This window comes from Canis aureus, chromosome 31, assembly GCF_053574225.1.
Source record: "Canis aureus isolate CA01 chromosome 31, VMU_Caureus_v.1.0, whole genome shotgun sequence".
Lineage (NCBI taxonomy): Eukaryota > Metazoa > Chordata > Mammalia > Carnivora > Canidae > Canis > Canis aureus.
Genome location: NC_135641.1, coordinates 15,699,063 through 15,721,241, shown reverse-complemented (window position 1 = coordinate 15,721,241; position 22,179 = coordinate 15,699,063). Strand labels below are relative to the sequence as shown.

The 22,179-nt window shown below is 56.6% G+C and overlaps 1 protein-coding gene across 1 annotated transcript in view; it reads right to left on the bottom strand.

Annotated features, from left to right (window-relative positions):
- The window catches only part of LPCAT1 (lysophosphatidylcholine acyltransferase 1), a 46,445-nt gene extending 32,970 nt beyond the window's left edge, over window positions 1-13,475 (bottom strand). The window contains exon 1 of the mRNA XM_077879648.1: window positions 13,314-13,475. Coding sequence (XP_077735774.1) covers window positions 13,314-13,460 — 147 coding nt within the window. The 5' untranslated portion in view covers window positions 13,461-13,475. The remainder of the gene's footprint in view (window positions 1-13,313) is intronic.
- Window positions 13,476-22,179: the final 8,704 nt, after the last annotated feature.

The window sequence follows — 22,179 nt, the reverse complement described above, 5'->3', positions numbered from 1 at the left end:
GTGGAGCAGACCTCCTAACCTGGCACATGCCATCTAGGGTCTCTGGTGCAGCAGGCCGAGTGGTGAACCACCTAAGTGCAGGGGGAACGTCACAACTGCCCAGTGTCTCTAAACGTTGTTTCCTGCCTGAAGGAACCAGGGCTCTTGAGCAAAACCAATACCAGGCAGGTGGCAGAAAATGGGGAAGAGAGCCTGGGACAGTTGTGGTACAGCTAAGCCCAGGAAAAGGCGGCAGAGGCCCCTGGGCTCAGGAGCCCCCACGGTGGACAGCGATCTGAGTGCCAACAAGAACAATGAATGCACAGGTGGGAACTTCACATGAGCTCCCACCATGCGTCCACCATCCCGACCACACATCCAGCATCCCAACCACGTGTCCATCATCCTGACCATGTGTCCATCATCTCAGGCAAACCACGCATCCATCATCCCGACCATGCGTCCATCATCCTGGGCACACAATGTGTCTACCATCCCAACCATGCGTCTTTCATCCCGACAATGCATCCGTCAACTTAACCATGTGTCCCATGTCCTCATCATTCCAATGATGAGTCCATCATCCCAGGCACACCACGTGTCCATCATCCCAAACATGTGTCCACCATCTCAGGCACATGCACACATCTGCACGCACCCACCTCACTGGTCACCTTTGGAGGGATGTAGGCTCCTGAGTGTGACTCTGGCCAATGGGGAAATCAGGTATCATGCTGTCCTATGAGACTGTCCTTGGGGCAGCCAAGGGGTGGACATAGGAGCGTTCCCACAGGCCCCCAGAACCTCACCACTCACGCACACCCACATGATGAGGGGCCTGTGCACTTGGGAACACACACACATGCTGGAACCTGTATGGAGGTGCTGCACGACAACCCAACAAATGGAAGCTCTTGAGTTCTGGGTCAACGACCACTTTCCAGAAAACATGGAAGACAGTGGGGGGTGGGGGAGCAATTAGCAAAATGCAGACCAGAAGCCTCTCCAGGACAAACACCCCAAATACATTGTAAGGAAAAGTAAATAATCAAGAGCTGGAAGGGGCCCTGCAGCGGAGCATGTGAGGGTGTGTGGCTCGCTGGGATCGATGCAGATGCACATGGCTAAGAGCCCGTGTAGAGGCTCCAGCAGGTGTGGGGCAAGCATGATCCGTCCTCCACCTTGGGATGCAGACACCCTCTGGAGCGTTTCAGTGTGAAATGGTGAAGCTTGGGCTTCACTTCCACATGACCGGGGGTGGGAGGGGCATGGGTGTCTATGAGACGAGGGTGGCCTCGCCAAAGCCGGTGACTGCTGCGGCGGTGGGGGGCAGGCACAGTCATTACAGCTTCTCTGCTTTGGTATTAGGAGCCAACCTGTGTGTCCCCCAGGACTTCAGAATGTGGCTGTATTTGAAGACAGGCCCTTTAAAAGGTGATTAAGGTAAAGTAAGTCTGTAGAGTGGACCCTAATTCCCCACAGCAGGTGTCTTCTTAAGAAGAGATTAGGTTGCAGACACACGGGGGGTCGATATGCATGTGTGAAGGCTCAGGGAAGGATTCCCCACACCGAAGTGGGAGGACTGGGTAGAGGGAGGCGCCTGGGTCTCCAATGTCCAGCCTCGGGGTCCGGGAGAAATAAATGCCTGTGGCTAAAGCTGCTGCCTGTGGTATCAGTAAGCCCATCAGATACACGGTGTGTCTCCGCTCTGCCATGACAAGATGTGTGAAAGACAATTCCGGTTCTTGTGAGAAACATTCACCGACTTGCAGGTGTGCACATGGGCCCTAATTCACCATCTGCAACGCTCCACAGAAGGCACCTCTGGTCACAGTGCCCCAGCCTACGCTCACCTGGCAGCTGCTCCTCTCCACCAAGGCCACTGACATCATCGTCACACAAGCTGGTCCAGGACCTTGTTTCACAACAACACACAACTGCCGACATGCCATTTAAGAGACAAAGGACCTAAGTGCACTTGCACTCATGCTGTCCCCGAGCCTAGCTAGTCACTGTGTGGAACGTGGCCTTGCTGGGAGTAGACGGGCTGGCCATGAGCTGAGATGCCCTGCATGCCAGGATGCACACTGGAAAGGTGACGTGCAAGGGACCCCAGGCAGCCATATGAGCTGCTGACACAGCACCTGCAGGCAGGAGATGCACACAGGAAGCTTGAGGGGGTCAGTGTGATAGCTCTGAAAGAAAAGGTGTCCATGGCCTGAAGGACACAGGGGCTGAGTGACAGCACACAGTGGGCAATGGGCTGCGCAGTGGGTGCTCTCATCACTGCATGGGGCACAGTGGCGGGCAGGCTGCAGGGACAATGCTCCCGAGGCTGGGTTCCAATGCCAGTGCGCTTTAATTGTGGAAAAGAATAATTATCACGATTCCAAAGGCTATGGAAACACTGACAGACACATTGAAAAGAAATGCACTCCCCATGCAACTAGAGAAAACAGGAGCGCATAGGGAGCACCTTCTGCCGTGGATGCAGGTGCATAAAGCCCAGGCCAGCCTCTGAAAACCACGCTCACAGGAACAGAGACACATCATGCTCACATATGTGGAGTGCCCAGTCGACCCTCAGTCTGCAAACCACTCCTGGCGCTCGGGGAGGAGACAGTGGACGGCCAGAGGCACCAGCCCTGTGTGTCTGTGGCCAGTGCTTGGCCCCATTGCCACAAGGAGGCAGAAAGCCAAGCCCAGGTCCCCCCGGTTCTGGCAGAGGCCAGGTCTCCCAAGACTCTGGGAGCCACTGCAGCTCGGGGCTGGCCCCACAAAGCTGTGTGACAACACTGCTATACGCTACGCACTGTGGTGACACCTCAATTTCGGCCCGTGTGCGCCTGGCCAGCTGGCAGGCCCAGGTCCAGCTCCCTTGGGAGCTGCTTGTGCGGGCGTTGCTGGTAGCAGCCAAGCTGGATATCACCCAGGGGTGGCACCAGGGAACAGTGAGCCAAAGGTCGCCTGTGTGACAGGTGCCAGCAGCCAGCCAGAGGGAGAAGCCTTCAGGGCCTCGGGGCATGGAGACAGATTCCCAAGGTGACCATCACTCACAGAGAGAAGACACAAAACAAGACAAAACTCTTATCTTCCCGTCAGTTAGATTTCTATGTTGTAAAGGAACAATTTTCAAGGATGGCTGGCCTGACCGCGTGTATGCAAGGTTGACAGTCATTCACGGGTGTGGGGCCGGGGGCGAGTGGACCCTGGTTAACGGGGGGCTGTGGAGGGAGCACAGGCACCAAGTGTGAGGACAAGCGTCTGCACGCTGGCCTGCAGGTCTGCCCGCTGCCACCAGGACGGGTTCTCAGGGCCGAGGAGCACAAGTGCCAGACCTGGCGGTGCTCCCAGCCTGACACCCAAAGCAGCTGAAGGGACGCCCCAGGATCGCAGTCCTCCAGGGCTGTTGTTCTGGGGGAGACATGACAAGGGAATCCATGTGTCCCAATCAGCACGCAGACCCTGTGGGAGCCCCATGGCAGGCCCAGCCGAGCAAGATGCAGATGGGGCTGTAGTAGGGCCTCGTCTCCTGAGACCAGCCTACACTGCAGCTCAGGGGTGGATGGAGGGCACCCTGTTTCCAGGGCTGGGTGATTTCCTCCAACAGTACCCTAGAAGGCTGGTCTGGTCCTCCCTGGATCCCCCCATGAGGAGAGGAGAGATGGGATGCACAGGTCCTGCAGAAAGATGGCCAGGGCAACGAGGGGTAAACGGACGAAAACCTGACCTGGGGAATCCTCTCTTCTCTTGCAACTTATTTTAAAAACCTAAAGCAAATTCCTTTGGAGAATCCTGATTTAGAACAGGTAGAAATATCCTGAAGCTGGGAAGTGAAGGCCCCTGACCCTCAGCCTGGCTCGAGCGAGATGCGGCCACATGGTGCAGATTCAAGCTACTGGGGCCACTTCCTGACATGGCGACAAAATAGGTACGTGCACTTGTTTCCTTTCTAGAGAACTTAGAAAATGAACAGCAGCTGTCCCAGGAGTGCTGTCGGCTAGCACAGACCCTGGCCTCAGAGCCTGGGAAGGGCCCCGGGAGCACCTGCGCTGGACCCAACACTTCTCAGGTGCAAACCCCACCAACCAACCCGTGAACACGTCCCCACTGCTCCCCCCAACCTGTGCTAAACATGGAGCACATAGAGACCCAAACCACACGCCGCCTGGGACGTGGGACATAGGAGAGCCGTGTTCTGAACTGTGGTGGTCACACGTGGCCGCTCCGCAACAAGATGGAGCAGAGCGAGGCTAGAGCTCTGGTGCAGGTGGCGCGGGGAGGGATAAGCACAGTCGTGTCCCCGGGGCAGCCCCACCTTCACTGGTACCAGCCTTCCTCTGTGTGATCTGTCCTTCTAATTGATCCTGTGCCAAATCCACACCAGGCTCCCTTGTCTTTCTCTCACTCACAGGTGAACATCGAGGGGCATCCTGCTCCTGGGTTGCCAGCATTCCCCGCGTTCCCCGCTCTGAAGTCACATGTGCCCCTGTGCCCTGTGGGACTGAGGACCCTGTCCTGCTAGGACCAGGCTCACTGCAACATACTGGCTATTTCTTCTTGGCTCTCTCCTCAAATCTAAAATTAAATACAGCGTTGCTAAAACAGCTATTTTTTCTTTCAACCCACAAGCGGCCCACCTTCCCCAGCACCCTGGGCCCCTCTGCTAAGGAGCTCTCAGACCCCACCTCGGCTCACCCGGCCCGGGCTCTTGTGCAGAAGGAGAACGTCTTTCAGTAACTCGCTCTGAATTTACGAATCTGCCGTGCAGTCCAACAGCAGTTGTTCTAGACATCCGCACTTAGTGTTTGTCACACGCCTGGTGGCACAGTCTGGTTGGGCAGCCACCAACACCTACACAGCTCCATCTGGGGTCAGAACTGCCCGGTCAGAGGCAGCCCAATGCCAGCACCCTACATCCAAGGATCCCCAGTGACAGCCCTTCCTGCCTGCTAGCTGGCCAGCATCTGAGTGTCCTCTGGCTCGGGCCCAAGTCCAGGCCTGTCTTCCAGCCCCTAGGCTTTCATGGGCCCCACAGGCACATGGTCACAAGCACACACAGGGGTCAGTGTGGAGGGCAGCTCAGGACCCCAGGTGAATCTAACAGAGATCTTGGCCCTGGGGACCTGGGGCTGGGCAGGGCCCTCCGTCAATGCTTACAGGCATCGTCAGACAAGTGAAGGAGCCTCCGCGTGGGGGCCAGGGAAGTGCAACACCTGCCATATAGACTCTGGGTCTCCAGGCAGGACCGCAGGTAGCATACTGACCACCAGAGGCTGGGCCCCAAGGCAGGGAAGGGGCAGGGGTGTGAGGCTGCTGGCAGGTGCTGTGGGCCAGGCATAGAAAAGGCTCAGGGAAGCACTGGGCCTAGCGAGCACCGAGTCCCTGCTGCTCAGACAAGTGCATGAGGGAGTGGACAGGCCTGGGGGCAGAGAGGAGGCTTCCCGAATGCCTGCTGCATCCATCCCTGTCACCACTGCAACCCTTCAGCCATCCCGGCTCCGCTGTAGGAGCTCAGCCCTAGCACATGGCCAGCCAGGGCAGGGTGGGGGACACGATGCTCTGTCCACTGAACACCTTGCTCCACCTGAGCACCTCGGCTTCCAGGGCCACCCCAGAGCCCTGTGCTCCTAGGACAAGAACGCAGGTCCCCCAGCAGCTGGCCTGTGCTTCCCCAACCTGCCATGTTAGGGTCTCAGGCTTCTGCATCATGGGAAACAGTTCTGGGCTCACGCAGGGCTGTCTGTAAGCAGCTGAACAAAACCCGCAGGATAGAAAACAAGTTTACTAGGTCAGCGAACGCGTGCCAAGTGCCTATCATCAGCCAAGGCCGGCACTGCTCCAGATGTGGGGACAGGACACCATGGACCCATGGGGACCTGCAGCCCTGTCTGGCTCAGGGCCCCGGAGGGCAGGGCTGTGGGATAGGAGGCGGCCTGTCTGAGGCCGGGGTGGGGGTGGGGGGGGCATCCTTCCTCCAGGGAGCTGAGAAAGATCCCTGCTACCTGCTGGGATTTTAGCAAAGATAAGGACATGCCCATGGGGTGCTGTAGGAGGCGTTGAGGGCGCCCACAGCTGATGCCCTTCTCAGCTAGCGGCCAGCACACACCAGCCCACCCAGGGTCTCTCCTCACCCCTCCTGCCCACTCAGTTTCACACAAAATCGCATTTCCTCAGGGTTTTCAGGACCCTCTGGCGGGAGACTAGAGCTCTGTCCCGTGGTCTCTGTGATTCCAGGCGGCCACTCCTGCAGCCTCCAGAAGTGGAATCCACAGTAAAGCAAACTGCAGGCCAGAGGCCCTTCCGTGGCTGCCCACTCACCCCTGAGAGCTTAGAGCCCAGCAGGGCAGGTGCTGAGAACGGGCGGATAGGCAGAAACACTGCAGAGTGAGTTCTGGCCTGGATGTTCCACTCCAGGGACGAGGCTTAGATCCAAAGCAGGAGCTGCCTCCAAACCCTCATTCACAGGCTGCAGAAACTCAGCAACCCCAGACCCGTTCCTCCAGGCATCTCACCTGTGAGCCAGGAGATCCAGGAATTACAGCTGCCCAGAAAGGGAGCTTTCCAGGCACAGACCTCCCACATGCAGAGACCCAGGAGCCGGAGGGCCCCACAGACAGGAAGAGAAGCTTGGGTGCTGAGCAAGGCCAGAGGGCAGCTCTGGGGCGGAGTGGGGGGGCAGGTACAGGGCTCACAGCATAAGCACCCAGCTGAGGGGCTGGGACAGGAGGCACTGACTTTTTCTTGAGAACATCCCCACCCCAGGGGGTAAGAAATGGAAGAAGTGAGAGCAGGGAAAGGTCACAGACCATGCAGAGGCCGCACCATCCTGGTCCGCTGAGCAAATCATGCCCAGTCGCAGCACCAGGCTCAGAAGGCCAGGGGTGCCAGCTCTGCACGTGGAGGGACCCACACCTGGACGTGGAGGGACCTGGACCTGGAGGGACCCACACCTGGAGGGATGCCTGGAGTCGCTGTGCTCAGGGGAGCACCAGAGGGCTGTGAGCTCCTCTGTTTGCTCCTGGGCTGCTAGGAGTCCCTGGCCACGGCCCAGGACAGAGCAGGTCCCTGCCCCTGGGGCTCAGGGCTTGCTCCCTCCTCCAAATGGCATATTGCTTCACATTTTAATCGTCTCAGGTTGGGCTGCGTTCTAGCACAGAAAGTGGGCACAGGGTAGCGGGCAGCAGTTTACTTTCATTGGCCTCTTCGGCAGGGGATTAGGAGAACCCCAGCAAGAACTTCCTCCCCTCCTCAGACAGACCTGAGAAGCATGGGCCCTCCCCCACCCCCCTGCTTTGTGGCCCTAGGAAATCCCTTAACTCCAGGGCCTTTGGCTGCAGAGTAGAAGAATCTTGAAATTCAAGTGCTTTAGCATTTCCAGCTGTGTCCATTTGTTGAGCAAATACAGCAAAGCGCCTGTGGGGTCCAGCGGGGTGGGGGAGGGGGGCTCTCCAGCTGCAGACACTCCCACCTGCACACCTCCTACTCCACTCTGCTCTCAGATGGAGCACCTCTGGAGCATCCTGGCCCAACCCCACCAACTGCTGGCTTCACTAAAACTCTGGCTCCAGACCCCCACCTGTGGGAAGCTCCAGGGAACATCCAGGTCCTGCCCCCCAACTATAGGGAGCCCCCTAACCATTTCCTGTCTCTAGCACCCATCTGAGAGTCCCCTCCAGCTGCAGGAGGATCCAAAAGTATATTCTGTACTTCCCCAGGTGCAGGGGGCTCCCCGGAGCATCCTGGCTCCATCCCCCCAGGTGCAGGGGGCTCCCTGGAGCATCCTTCCTACTGGTAGAAAAGACCTACCACTCCAGGGAGGCGTTCTGCTCAGCTGTTGGCCCTGTATGCAGCACCATTCAGGGCCTGACCCAAACCAGACCCTCAGCCATGGCCTCCTGGCTGTCGTCAGCACCAAGGTCGCTCCTGGATGTGCTCTGCATGAAGCAGCAGGGCCCCACCTCCAGACCTCAGGAACCCTGTGTGAGCCACCTCTGCGTCCCCTTCCTCAGGGTTTACAATAGTGAAAGATGTTTTTAAAAAAGATTTCACATCACAAGTAGTTTTTTTTAGAGAAAAATCAATCAAAATATGACTGAGAGGAAAGTACAGGCATCTGCAGCACATCCCTGACATAAGCATGGAGGATGCCAGGGGTTCCACCCAGGACCCTCTGTGGCAGCTTTGGGGAGCGTCAGCAAATCCAAGAGGCTGGCGGTGTAGCGCCTGGCCTGAGAGCCGCTGGGAGCGTTGCCGTGTGCATATTTAGGGACAGCATTTAACAAGCTTGAAAACGCCTAAGCTTGTGAGGCTGGAGCGTGGGGCAAACACTAGGAACAAGCCAATTAGTTATAATACTGCAAAACGTGGCACACAGGGCTGCAGCATGGAGACCGGGCTTGAGAAGGACAACACTGCAATCACACGTAGACACACGCTCTACTCTGGGCTCATCTTCAAAATATTCACAACCTTCCTCCAGGTTTATCAAACACTAGAAATGTGAGAAACAAGAACCCAAGAAGGGTCAGGGTCACCCTGACACATCATGGTAAACCCATGAGACCTGGCATTTTGTCCTCCTGGGCTGGGTGAAGGCCCCAGGGCAGGAAGGTGACAGCAAAGTGGTCAGTAAGGCACGGGTCTCTGGTCGGGCGGGCGTGAGGCTCTGTGAATCATGATGTGTGGGAGCCTTGATCAGATCCATAGGAGCAGAAAGAGCGCAGGGTGCCTCCGTGGACTTTCTCCAACATGTGTGCCGTGCCCGCAGTGCATGGATGCCTGTGGGGACAAGAGCAGGGCAAATGCCCGGCTCATGCAACAGGGCTCCTGAGTGGCCACTTCCAGGGACAAAATCCTGATTTTGTAAAATAAGACTGGCAGTGCTTTGCTCCATACCAAGAGAAATCAAAAGAAATAAAACACAAGAATGTGTGTATAGACACACGTACACCAGACCTGTGTAGAGACGTACCCATTAAAAATCCATGTTCCAGGACGTAAGAGCACAGAGTATGTAAAGTCAAGTCTTTCCAACCCTGACCCCCCTTCCCTACTCCTTGACATCAGCCACATGTAAGTTTTATGTGTGTACCTGAACACAGGATGTTCTTGGTGTGTTAGAGGAAAAAGCTAGTCCCCTGAAGTCTCACCTGCCCTGAGCCCGCCTGGGCGCCTGGGCTCACCTGCCCCGAGCCCACCCAGGGACCTGAGCTCACCTGCCTTGAGCCTGCCCAGGGACCTGGGGGCTGCAGAGTCCCTGGACCTAAGTCTCCTCACCTCATGACACATGACCTTGAACCCACTGGGCTACAGGCGCACCAACAGAAGTGGTACCAGCAGGCTCCCAGGTTGTCTTGTTGAAAGGTGGCCCTGCTGCAGCCAGCCCTGTCTTTCCGTGGGACACATGATCTCCTGGAAATCCTCCCCACATCCCCCACCCCCGGTTTCTACTGCCACCAGACCCTTCCAGTCATCTCCCCATGTACCCCTCCCTCCCACCCCTTGGCAGCGTGCCGGGCTTGATCATCATGCATGAAGTACCTGATCCAAGGAGCAGTAGGAGGGTCGGAGTGGGAGCCCAGGAGCTGGCAGGTCAGAGGAGTGGGGGCGGCGGGGAGGGGTGGGTGGGTGGAAGTATGTAGGTGTGGGAGTCCCAGTTCTAGAAGGGCCACACCTGACTCAGCATCCAGGCTGAAACTGGGGGCGCCCTCACTTTTTTTTTTTTTTCCAATCAAAACTCACACATTTGGACAGGAACTCAGAGAAAAAGATCATTTCTGGGTGATTACACCGCACAGAGGCCACTTTGCAGGTCTGCTGGGCTGGAGCCTGTCCCTGCATTCAACCTTCACAGTAATCCTCTCTGTGGGCTTAACCAGGAAAGGGGAGCACTTAGCAGTGTCTCCCACAGAGGACTCACTTCCAACGTGTGCAGGAAGCTAGACTACTTTCCAGGAAGGAAATTCTCTCTGGCACTAGTCACTGGGAGTTCAGGAATGGGGAACTATCTGAGCTGCAAGTGGGATGTATTCATACCCGGGGTTCCAACCGAAGTACCCAAAAAGCCCCGGTGACAGGAACCACTTTATGACTCCAAGAACAGCAAACTACCACATGACTACCCAATGTTATATTCTTCCGTTTTTCAGATCTTCACAAGTTATCTTCTGGCCAAAGAGATGCTTAAGCTCCTTGCTAAATCTGCAGTTAAATGACAGATGGACTGGTCATTAATCTGTGGACACAAGGCAGCTCCTCCCCAGCAGCAGAAGCTAACAGGTGAACGTAGGCACCCTCACTGGTGTATCCCAACTCGGAATTCAGGTGAGCTTCTGCACAGCCCTTGGGAGTCTCAGTCATCGCTGGACCCGTTTGTAGATCTGGGGAAGAAGGCGAGCTCCCTCAGTGGAAACCTTAACGGAGTGTAGTAAAGAGCTTCACAGAGCACTGCTTGTGAAAAGCCAAACTTTCCTGCAGAGCGGAACTTGGAACTTAGCGTTTACAAGCTACATATCCCGGACCACACACTGCAGGTTTCTGAGCAGAAACCACAGGTCCGTTAGGAGCATATAAATACATCACAATTAGTCTGATGAGTATCTGACAGGCCTCTGAAAGAGGCAACAAGGTGTACACAAAGTATCCTTCCCCTTCTGAGAGGCTAAAACATTCCACCCACCTGTCCTTTTCCTGAATGTCTTCCAGAAGCTGCCCTCAAACATCTAAAACCAGAATCTCCGCCTCCCGCTGAAGAACAGTCCACAGGAGCTGCTCCCTAATCTATAACCCTGTGTCCCCTGCCCGAGGAGGTGCTGGGGATTTCTGGCTCTGCTCGGACATATGTCCCTTTTGCATGTTTATTCACTCAACAACTAGCTAAGTCTCTACAGTGGACCCCACTCGGACAATGAGCACACAGTTTGGGGCAGGACAGATCTGGCCTCCATCCATCCACAGTAATGCGGTAGGGGAGCTGCAAATGTGACAGGGATGCAGAGGTGGCCCTCCAGGGAGGAGGAGGCTTCCTCCTGGAGGCGATAATTCACCCAAGACCTGAATGAGGGGTAGAGAGGCCAAGAGCAAGAAGGCAGAGGCAGGAAGACAGCACTGCAGCAGCCAGTGCCAAGGGTGACAAGCCTGGAGGTGGGGTGGGGCCTTGGAAGCCGCCTGGAAGAGTCGGGGCTCGGCCACAGGATCAGCCTCAGAGGGTTCAGAGCAGTGAGTAGACCACAGGAGTGACGGGGTGGGGGCTGGTGGGGGCCCATTCAGGAGCCCAGAGGCAGTGCTCTTAGCCCCTCACAAGCTGGATACAGCACCTGGCAGGAACACAGCAGGGGGAGGTGCCGGCCAACCACACAGGTGGGCACATGGTGTCTGTCTCCAGACAGGGATGGGGACAACACTCTTCCCCTCTCTCCCTCCATCCTCAGTCTGGTGCCCGCCCTTTCCCACAGTGACAACCAAGCCAACCTACAAGATGCTTCAAGAAAAAGCACAAAACCCAGGACAACAACATCAGATTTCAAGAACTTTTCACTGTAATATTATTTCAAAAAGATAACTTTATGCATTAAAGAAAAATCTCAGTGTCACCCCAAAATGTTTTGTCACACTTGGAAATATGTTCTCCACCAACTGGACAACTGTTAAAGTCCTAAAATTGTACCTGCTTTTATGACAGTTCTGGAGTTAAAAGAAAGGCTGTGTTGTGAGCAATCATACAGAAATGCAAACACAATGTACAACCAGAGAGCAGGAATATCCCCAGCACTGCTGGGGATTTACTCGAACGCCAGGGAATGGATCCCACCAGGCCAGGGAATGGGTCCCACCGGCTCAGGGAATGGGTCCCATCAGCTCAGGGAACAGGTCCCACCAGGCCAGGGAGTGGGTCCCACCAGCTCAGGGAATGGATCCCACCAGGCCAGGGAATGGCTCCCACCAGCTCAGGGAATGGATCCTACTAGGCCAGGGAATGGGTCCCACCAGCTCAGGGAATGGATCCCACCAGGCCAGGGAATGGCTCCCACCAGCTCAGGGAATGGATCCTACTAGGCCAGGGAATGAGTCCCACCAGCTCAGGGAATGGATCCCACCAGGCCAGGGAATGGCTCCCACCAGCTCAGAGAATGGATCCTACTAGGCCAGGGAATGTATCCCACCAGCTCAGGGATTGGGTCCCACCAGCTCAGGGAATGGATCCCACCAGGCCAGGGAACGGATCCCACCAGCTCAGGGAATAGATCCCTTCAGCTCAGGGAATGGATCCCACCAGGCCAGGGAATGGCTCCCACCAGCTCAGAGAATGGATCCTACTAGGCCAGGGAATGTATCCCACCAGCTCAGGGATTGGGTCTCACCAGCTCAGGGAATGGATCCCACCAGGCCAGGGAACGGATCCCACCAGCTCAGGGAATAGATCCCTTCAGCTCAGGGAATGGATCCCACCAGGCCAGGGAATGGCTCCCACCAGCTCAGAGAATGGATCCTACTAGGCCAGGGAATGTATCCCACCAGCTCAGGGATTGGGTCCCACCAGCTCAGGGAATGGATCCCACCAGGCCAGGGAACGGATCCCACCAGCTCAGGGAATAGATCCCTTCAGCTCAGGGAATGGATCCCACCAGGCCAGGGAATGGCTCCCACCAGCTCAGAGAATGGATCCTACTAGGCCAGGGAATGTATCCCACCAGCTCAGGGATTGGGTCCCACCAGCTCAGGGAATGGATCCTACTAAGCCAGGAAATGGATCCCCCCTGGAAGCACTAGAAGCTGTGTAAAGAGAAAGGACGAGCGTGGGGCCCCGCTGCTTCCCGCAGGCGTCCATCCCTCAGCCAGGACCAGGGGACTCCACAGATAAAACGTGATGGAAACCAACTGCACACCGTCGCCTCTCTCGCTGGAACCAGGGATGCGTAAAATCGATTCCGTTACAGACTGACCCCGAGGGAGCTTCCCCTGCTCGCTCCCCAGAACACAACTTGCAAACAGAGGCGGAAATCCTGCCGCCACCTTCAGAGGACCTCGCAGGGCTCGCCCCGCCGCCGCCGGCCCTGCCTCAAGTGCCCAACGAGGTCCCCACGCAGGAAGCTCCAGGGTCCCGGTCACATCCAGGGCGGCCGCGCCGGCACCTCGCGGCGGGAACGGGGAAGCCGGCGCGGAGATCCGGGGATCCGGGCGGGAACCAGGGGGCGGGGCGGGGCGGGACGGGGCGGCGGGGGTCGCAGGGCGCGGGGGGCAGCCGGGCGGCCGCGGGGCCGGGCCCGCGAGGTCCCTCCCCGGACGCGCATCCCCCCCACCCCCCGGCGGCCCGGGCTCGGGCGGGCACCCACCTGGGCCTTCCGCAGGGCGCTGAGGCGCAGCTCGTGCACGAAGGGGTTCCGCCCCGGGGGCGCCCGTCGCCGCGCGTCGCCGGCCCCCACGCTGGCCGCGGCGCTGGAGGCGGGGAAGGCCCGGGGACCGCGCGCCCGCAGCCTCATGGCCGCCGCCCGCCGCAGGAAGCGCGGCGCGGGGCGCAGAGCGGGTGCGGAGCGGGGCGCGGAGCCGGCGCGGGGCGCGGGGCGCGGGCCGAGGATGCGCGGCGGCCGGGCGGGGGGCGGGCGGGGGGGGCCGGGCGGGCGGGCGGGCGCGCAGGCGCGGGAGGCCGGCGGCGTGACGCGAGGGGCGGGGCGGGGCGGCCGGGCGGGGGGCGCCGCGGGGCGAGGCCGGGGCGGCCGGGGGCGGGGCTCCCGGGGGCGGGGCTCCCGGGGGCGGGGCGTCGGCAGAGCCCGCCCCCCGCAGCCCGCGCGGCTGGCCCCGCCCCCCGCGCCCCCCGCGGCTAGCCCCGCCCCCCGCCCCGCGCCCGGCGCCTGACCTCGGCCCCCCGGGGGCGCCGGCCACCGGCCCGCAGTGGCGGGAGCGCGGGGACCCTCGGGCGGGGGCCGGTCCGCGGCGCAGCGAGGCCGCCAGGCCGCCGCCTCCAGCTCAGAGGGCCGGGATCCCGAGGGACACGAGCGGGGGCTCCCCCCGAAATGCCGCGTTCGCGCGGTGCCTGTTCCGGCTGGGACCTCACCTCGGGCGCGCGGAGGGCAGGGCGGAAGGGGAAGGAGGTGCTCCCTGGGCGCGGCTGGGCTGGCTGCGAGCTCCGGGCCGGGGTCCACCGCGATGCGATTCCCGGGGCCGCCCAGATGCTGGGGCCGGCGGGAGGGGGTGCACCGAGCCAGCTGCGCCCGGGACCCGGTGTTCTCGCCCGGCGGGAGTCGGAGGATTCCCGGGGCCGTTACTCCGGCTCATGGACTTCCTCCCCTGCATCAAGGGGAGACATTTGAGGATGGCTAATGTGTGGCGCAGTATTACCTTGGACAAAAGTGAAATAGGACCCTTATCCAAATTTATGAATTTCAAACATTTGCCACCAGCTGTATGTAGCGAGAACAGCTAGATTTTGTGGCCCTGACAGGCAGGAAGTGGGGCCACCAGTAGGCAGTGGGCATGGGTGAGGAAGGACGGCTTGGACACAACCCAGCAGGCCCTTGGCTCACCCGCGGTTGCCTGAAATCATGAGGAAGTAGCCCAAACTCTTTGTGCATCGCTCTGGGGTTAGGGGAAGGCCAGACGGTGCTGTGGGACTGCCTGGTCCTGGGGTCCTGAGGACATCCGTGCCCTGTGAGGCTCCTCTGCCTTGTCCCTGCTCGGGCAGCTGGTCAGGAGGTGGTCGACCCTCTGATAACCTGGCTGATGTGAAGTGTCACCTTGCTGAGGGCCCTTCTGTGTTTTGATGGGAAGGGAAAGGCTGGGGAACCAGAGGGGGGGCCGGTGTTTCAGCAGGGGTCCACATCATCTTACACAGCCTCATCGATACAGAAAGGGAAAGAGCAGGGTTTGGTCCCAAAGCCCTTTCTAAGCCTCATGGTGGCCTGGGGCGGGGACGTCTCCTCTGAACCGGGGTTATGAAATCTAGAAGGCAACTAGCCCAGTGCCTACACTCAGCTGTGCGTGATGACAAGATAGACCTTGGGGACTACCGTGGATCTTATTTGCTGGCAGACAGAGGTGGGGGCTGCCTCCATTGCCTGCGTGGCCATCATTACACTGCTGATCTGTGAACATTCAGTTGCCAATTGCTCTGAAGAACCCAGCTAGGACAGTGGGACAGTGTGAAGAGCTATTCAGGGTGAGAGCAAAGAAGGATGGGCTGCAAGGGGAGGGGTTCCCCACTCCTTCTCAACAAGCAGATCTGTGGAGAACCCAAAAGACCGACAAAGGCAGAGAGCAGCCAGGAGAGCAGGAGTGAGGAGTGGAGGGCCCAGAAGGGTGGGTCCCCCTGGAGAGTAGAAGTGACGAGTGGAGGGCCTGGACAGTGGATCCAGGGGAAGTTGGTTGGCTTGCACTGCTTCATACTTTCTTCACTTCAATTTTAGTGCTGTGATGGAATATTCTAGAAGTCATAGAATGTTCTGGAAGCTTCCCTAGGAGAAGTTGGTCTTGGGCAAGGAGTTATAAGCAGTTGTCTTTCAGCAACAGGAAGAAGACTTTCATTGTCTCTAGGAGTTAGTGCCTTGCTTTAGAGAAAGTACCAGCTGGGCCCTTAAACCTCTAAGGCAAACCCCCATGGTTCTCCAGGAATCTTCTGGAATGCAGACCCTGGTGCACAGCGTGGCTGGCCAGGCTCTGGGAAGCACTTCTGCATGGCTCCTTGTTCTCACTCCGGACGGCGGAGTGTCCGCTTTTCCAGGGGGGCTGAGAACACAAGGTGCCTGCTTGCTGGTGTGGGGCTGTGTGTTTTGGTGTTTGTTGAATTTTAGCTATCTACAGATTCACAAAGAAGGCGAGGGCTCCATTTTTCTCCTAATCCTTATTTTTCCTCCTGCCTTACCTGTTGTATTTAATCTGTGCAGTTTTCTTCTCTACACTGTGACCCCGTATTCTCAACACCATCTATCGCCCCCTCCCCAGCTTGTGGCTTTGCTTCAGGCATGAGCACAAGGATTTATGAAGCTATTTCTGGATGCTCTATTTTATCCCATTGGTTTATTTCTTCCTGCTGGCCCTGCACTGTTCTAACTGCTGTACCTTTGGAATCATGTGCCTTAGTAAGCAGTGGGGCGAATTCCTGTTGCTGCTTCTCTTTAAGAATTGTCTTCATGAGGGACACCTGGGTGGCTCAGCGGTTGAGCATCTGCCTTTGGCTCAGGGTGTGGTCCTGGAGTCCCACATCGGGCTCCCTGCATGGAGCCTGCCTCTCCCTCTGCCTATGTCTCTGCCTCTCTCTCTCTCTCTCTGTGTCTCTCATGAATAAATAAATAAAATGTTTTAAAAAAAGAGAATCGTCTTCGTGATTCATGGAAGTTTACTTGCCCGTCAGAACTATGGAATGAGTTTTTTCTATTGCTAAAAATTCCAGTGGGAGTTTTGCTTTGGAGTGTGTTAAGTGTACACTTTCCTACGAGTGTGTTGTAAGGGTGCCTGGAATTAGTTTTCACGTGGTGCAGTAAGCACATACACATGTGGACATGTCACAAAGGATGCAATTTTGCTCACAGTTCCCTAGGAACAGGAGGCATGTGCGCCGTGGGCTTGGGGGTGTACATGGGAACAACTAGGGTCTGTCAGGAGGCAGCAGGACCGGGTGGAAAATGTGGCAAGACCCTTTACTGTGGTTTCCACGGGAGGAGCAGAGGAAGCAGGTGAGCAGGCTTAGAATTGGCTAATGTGAGTAATTTCAGTGGCTGGTGGGTGTGGGGCTGTCCCTGGTTGTCTGGTACCCGCCGGGGTGCTTAGGGCTGGAGAGTAGTGGCTGTAGAGAAGAGGGGTGGGCGTGGGCTCTGGATGGGGTGCTTTGCACGGGAGAGGTGAGTTAGCTAGCTCGGGGGCGGTGGGAGGCATCGCTGCAGGATTAGCAAGCCCCAGTGTGAAAGCTAGAATAAAATGACTTGCTTAAGGTGGGCCTTCAGAGCCTTGCAGCCAGGGGGTCCCTCCCCCAGGTCACCAGGCTGGACCAGGCCCCTGGCTCTCTGGCAACACCCACCCCATCAAAGAGAAAGCTGGAGCCCTTCCAGCACCCCTCCCCAAGCGGCCTTCTAACCTGTGGGCAGGTGGCCTCAGGTCTCTGGCATCTGCTGTTCCCTCTGCCTGGACATCTGCATTTCTGCCTCCTCGTCTTCTTCAGTTTTGACCCAAAAGTCAGGGTGGTAAGGCCTGGGGTATCCCGTTACCCTCACCCCTGGCACGTGCATGGTTCTCAGGGTGCTGTGTGTTCTGTATGCATTCTGTGTGAAGTTTAATTTGTCAGGAACTTCACCCTACGTGATTGAAATAGGGCCGTTTTATAGATAGGGACATCAAGGCACAAGACACTGACTGAATGACCCAGATCATCTCTGGGGCCGGTGAAGGCTTTGACCTCCTTGCAGAGAGTCTTTCTTTCTGCATCAGTTCGGGACTGATGGACGTTGCCCCATGACCATCCACTTCTGCAGGCTGCCTTCCCCACAGAGGTCCTATTTTTATAGCACTTGGGTTCCAGATAAAACCACTTCCTTCAAATACGCAGACATTTGACATCAAATAAGGATCTGAATACCTGATGGCATTTTATAGAGATTTTATGTAGATTTTGACTACCCTGGAAGTACAGGTTGGAAAGGCCCTGGACATGGAAAGCCTCAGCACCCAGCACGTCTCTCAGCTATGTTGTCTGTTCCATCCTCCTCGACATCAAAAAAATGATCCTCAGTCAAGAATGAGCTCTGAGATGGTGACCTCTTCCATGGGTCTTTATCAAAATTTAAGAGAATTTTGAAGTTCAGAGGTGTGGAAGCACAATTTTAGTATGTCAGCACATCTTTCTTCACACTTTGGGGTTGCAGAACAAATGTTTACGTGTAATTTTGCTTCCCAAAATATCGAAACCCCCAAAATATGAAAACAATGATTTTCAAAGGAGTGATCTTTTATGAAAAACAATTGCTTACCGTTGTTCTTTCTGGTTGGCTTTGAAAAATGCTGTGTCAAATTATTTCTGCCAATTTGCAAAGGCAGAGATCTTGCTTAGTCGGGAGGCGGGCAAGTTCCTAAATCAGGAGAGTCCCTGTGAGGAGGGCACGGTGGCCAGGCCGTGCAAGCCTCCTGCAACGTCACCTCCTGACGGGTAGAGAAACACATGGCTCCCCAAGTAAAGACAGCCTTCCCAGCCTGCCTGGCAGGCTTCCATACCCCCTAGCTGTGGCCATGGGACGGTGTCCGGGGGGGCATGTCTCACCAGCCCAGAGCCAGACCCATCTGGGTTTGCAGGAAGTGGTGCACACATGGAGGTCGATGGAGGCTACTCCCTGCCCCCTGTCCCTGTGCCCTCCCCTGGTGCCCTTCCTTCCCCACCCCTCCTGGTGTGGTAGGCTGCAGGCTCCTGGGCAGAGCCTCTCACACAGCCAGGGGGTATCACATGCCTCACCCTCAGAGGTGAGTGGGCACAGCAGGTGTGGATTGGGTGGGCTGTGGAGCACTGGATGCTTGGCTTTCGCCTGCACACTCAACTGTCCGTGAGTGCAGAACCGCACCGGTGCGCTTACCTGCTCCCCCATCGCACCTGAACCCACACACGCGGACTCGTACCTCTTAGCATCACGTCACGTGTGCTCTGATGCCCCAGCTGCGGTGGCCCAGGACCCAAGGGGGATCTGCTTTGCACAAGTGGTTCTTGCTTTTGCAAACACGGAAGCCATTCTGAACAAGAGTACTTGGTCTCTCCCAACAGACGCTGGAAATCACCTGATTTGGCTTCTTCACTTCAGGGTGTTGGTCATGAGAGGATCCTTGTACATATTTTCAACACTTAAATGGATGAGACCAAGAACTCTTACTGGATCAGAGGCCTTTTATCAGCTCCTTGACCAGAGCCTCGGTGGAGAGGGTGTGTCCCTAGAGCAAGGAGGGGAAGGCTAGCATCTGTGTTTGGGGAAGGACACGACCGGATGAGCGGTCCTTGACCCCTGCAGTGTTTGGTTAAAACGGAAATGGTATATATTTTGTTCATCATGAGTTTTTAGAATGATCCCTATTTAGAACATGGGTTGATAACCCCAAATGAGCCTCATTTCTTGTGCAGCAGCATTCTTGGTGAGCTGTTCGGTTGTGCAATCCCATCCCACTGGCAAACATGTCTCACCACAGCATGGCTCCGTTGGCCTTTTAGACAAAACTTCACATAGGTGATGTTTTCTGACCATGTTTATTTTCCTTTCCTCTTTGCTCCGAATTTACAGGATTACCCTAGAAAGCTACTGTGACCAGCACCGTCCCCACAGCTGGGACAAGCTGGCCCAGGCCACGAATTTTCTTCACCGCATGACTTCCATCCCATGACACGAAGGGCAGTAGACCGGCGCCGTGGAAAAGAGGCTCTGCTCTGAGCCTGAAGGGGCTCTGCTCCTCTGCCTCCTGTCCCCTCCTTGGCTGTAAAGTGGGGTGGGACCTGTCAGGAGGGTCCTCACGAGGTTGGGAGAGTGAACGCAGGTGGAGCACCCAGGATGGCATTGGGCACATGACGGCACCTCGCTGAGCACTAGCTGCCTTAGCAAGGGCATGGCATTTGTTTCCGGAACCAGCAGCCTTCCTGCCAACAGGGGGGCTGGGGCGGGCAAGTGCACCTCCCTAGTTCTCTGCAGTCTGACCTTGACGTGGATGGTGAATACGAAGGTTAGGGAGTTGGCTTCACTGCTTGGAGAACTGTACCCTCGGTTGCAAATGGGATTTTGTGAAATGCTGGCAGTGGTTTCAGCTACAGGTCACGGGGAGGAGGGAGGGGAACTGCTGATGTTGTGTCCTCCACAGGGCGTCCAGGTGCAGGTACTTCCCCAGGACAGAGGGAGCACCCTGTTGGGCAGTTTGCCCCCTCTCTTTGAACCAATGGCTTCTTCCACATTCACAGATAGTAATGTGGGTCCAACTGGGATGGCATGTCCTCCGGGCATCATTGTGACTGTGAGTTTGCTACTACGCGAAACACACTGCGCTTCTCTGGATGCACATCTGTGGTGTGTGTGCACAGGGACATGACTTCAGTGCACGAAGTTAGTGGGGAGGTGGGCAAGTTCCCAAAGTGGGAGAGTCCCTGTGAGGAGGAGTTCCGGGGTGGCCTGTGTGTTGGGGGTGGGGCACAGGCACCCTCATCTCCCAAAACAGGAACTCTGGACAAGGTCTTTCCCCTTCTCAGCCTGGGTTTGTTGTCTGGATAAAGGGGTTAATGAGACAGTCTGCCTGGAGAGCCACCGTGAACGGCATCCTGATGACGGGTCTTGGCCAGAGCTGGGCTGGAGAGGCTGCGGGTAGGGTGGTGGCAGTGCCTGCGTGGGAAGGGCGAACCCTTTCACTCCCCTGAACATGACATCTGGGCATCGCTCATGCACGGTGCCTGCAGAGCGGCCTCCTCCGTCTTCCTTGGGTGTGACTCATGGCCTTTGTTTGGTTTGGGAGACTTCTCAGGGTCTGTTGCTGGGGCTTGCAGGGTGGTGCACGCCCACCCCACTGGGCTCTTCATGGTGCTGTTATTCTGTCAGAGGATGTCTTCGTGGTCCATTTCATGTCTCTAAAGGTGAGACTTACCCTCCTTAGTACACGTGAGCTCACATATCTCACAGCCGCAGGGATGCTGTGCTTCTGTGGACGGGGAGCCCGGCAGCCCGGAGCCAATTCAGTTCTGAGTCCAAATTCATCCCTTGCTCCCTGGAGTCTATGGGAGGGCTTACTCCAGGCCTTGTTCCTTCTTTCATTGTAGTCAGAAGGGATTTATGGAGAAAATGACGGAGTGAGTGGTCCTGGGCTTGTATCTTGAGTAAATAAGTGGGGGCGGGCGGGGACGTGATGCAGACTGTGGGGACACAGGGTCCCCCCGGCAGACCAGCTGACCCCAAGTCAGACTTCAGGAGGCAGCAAGATCTATGAAACTTTGTCTTTTCATCTTTAAATGAGAAATATGGGGGAAACGCTGGATGTCATTTGAGGATAAAAGCAGTGTCATTTGAGGATAAGTCGTCTGGTGTTTTTTTTTTTTTTAAGATTTTATTTGTTTATTCATGAGAGACACAGAGTGAGAGAGAGGCAGAGACACAGGCAGAGGGAGAAGCAGGCTCCATGCAGGGAGCCCGATGTGGGACTCGATCCCGGGACTCCAGGATCACGAGCTGGGCTGAAGACAGACGCTAAACCGCTGAGCCACCCGGGCTTCCCTCGTCCGGTGTTTATAGCATTGCTTCTGGATCTGTGGGGTTCCCGTGATGTACCAGTGTCCTAACTGAGATTGCTTAAGGCGGCTGGCTCAGGGCAGCATCCGGTGGACTCAGCCCCGGGGGTCCTTCACAGACACACCTGCCACTTCTGTAAGTGCTCACAAAGAGCTGGTGCTGGCCCCCTACCACGCGGGACGATGACAAGGGACCCTCCTTGTGTGGCTTCTGGGTTTCCTGCAGCCACTTTGTGCTTAAGAGGTGTGAGTGCAAAGGTGGGTTCCTTGGTAGAAACCCACACTGGGCAGTTGGGATAAGGGTGCCGAGCAAATTCAAAAGGCCCAGACGTAGAGCAGGTGTCTGCTTGTCAGGGACCCTGACTTCAGGGTTGGGGCTCAGAGGGGCCAGCCGCCTGGGGGCCCGGGGTGGAGGGGGTGACTTTTTCCACTTGGCTGGGTCCAGAGGTGTAACCTCCCATCACGGGGATCCTGAGGAGCACAGTCTGCTAAACCGAGTATCACCCGCTTTATCCAGCATCGAACACGGAACTGCAACCTGACAGAGGGTGAGGCCAATGCTTCTCAGAAGGTGTGTCTGGAAATGACTTCTCTCAGAATTGTGTTCCATCCGAAGACATGAAACCCTCGTAAGGTCTGTGGGCAAATACACTTGCACGTTGAAGCCTGTCAAGTTTTTGCAAATACCTCTTCTTTCATTGTCAGTCCCTCAAGCTGTACGTAATGGCTTCCTTATGGTTCAACATAAACCCTTTTCTCTGGATCCTTTTATTTACTTATATTTTTAGCTCAGTAGTAAAGACAGATTCTAAAAGTAGGAGATTCAAAAAAAATAAAATCTGTGGACGTGCTATGGTTTGATTGATGCTGCAAATTCTTACTTGTTTGTCCTTCAAATGGTTTCTCCCTGTGGGACAGGCTGCATAACGCCCCCAGGGACCTGCTTGCCTTAGCCAAGGCTCTGGGGACATGTCCCAAGGTCC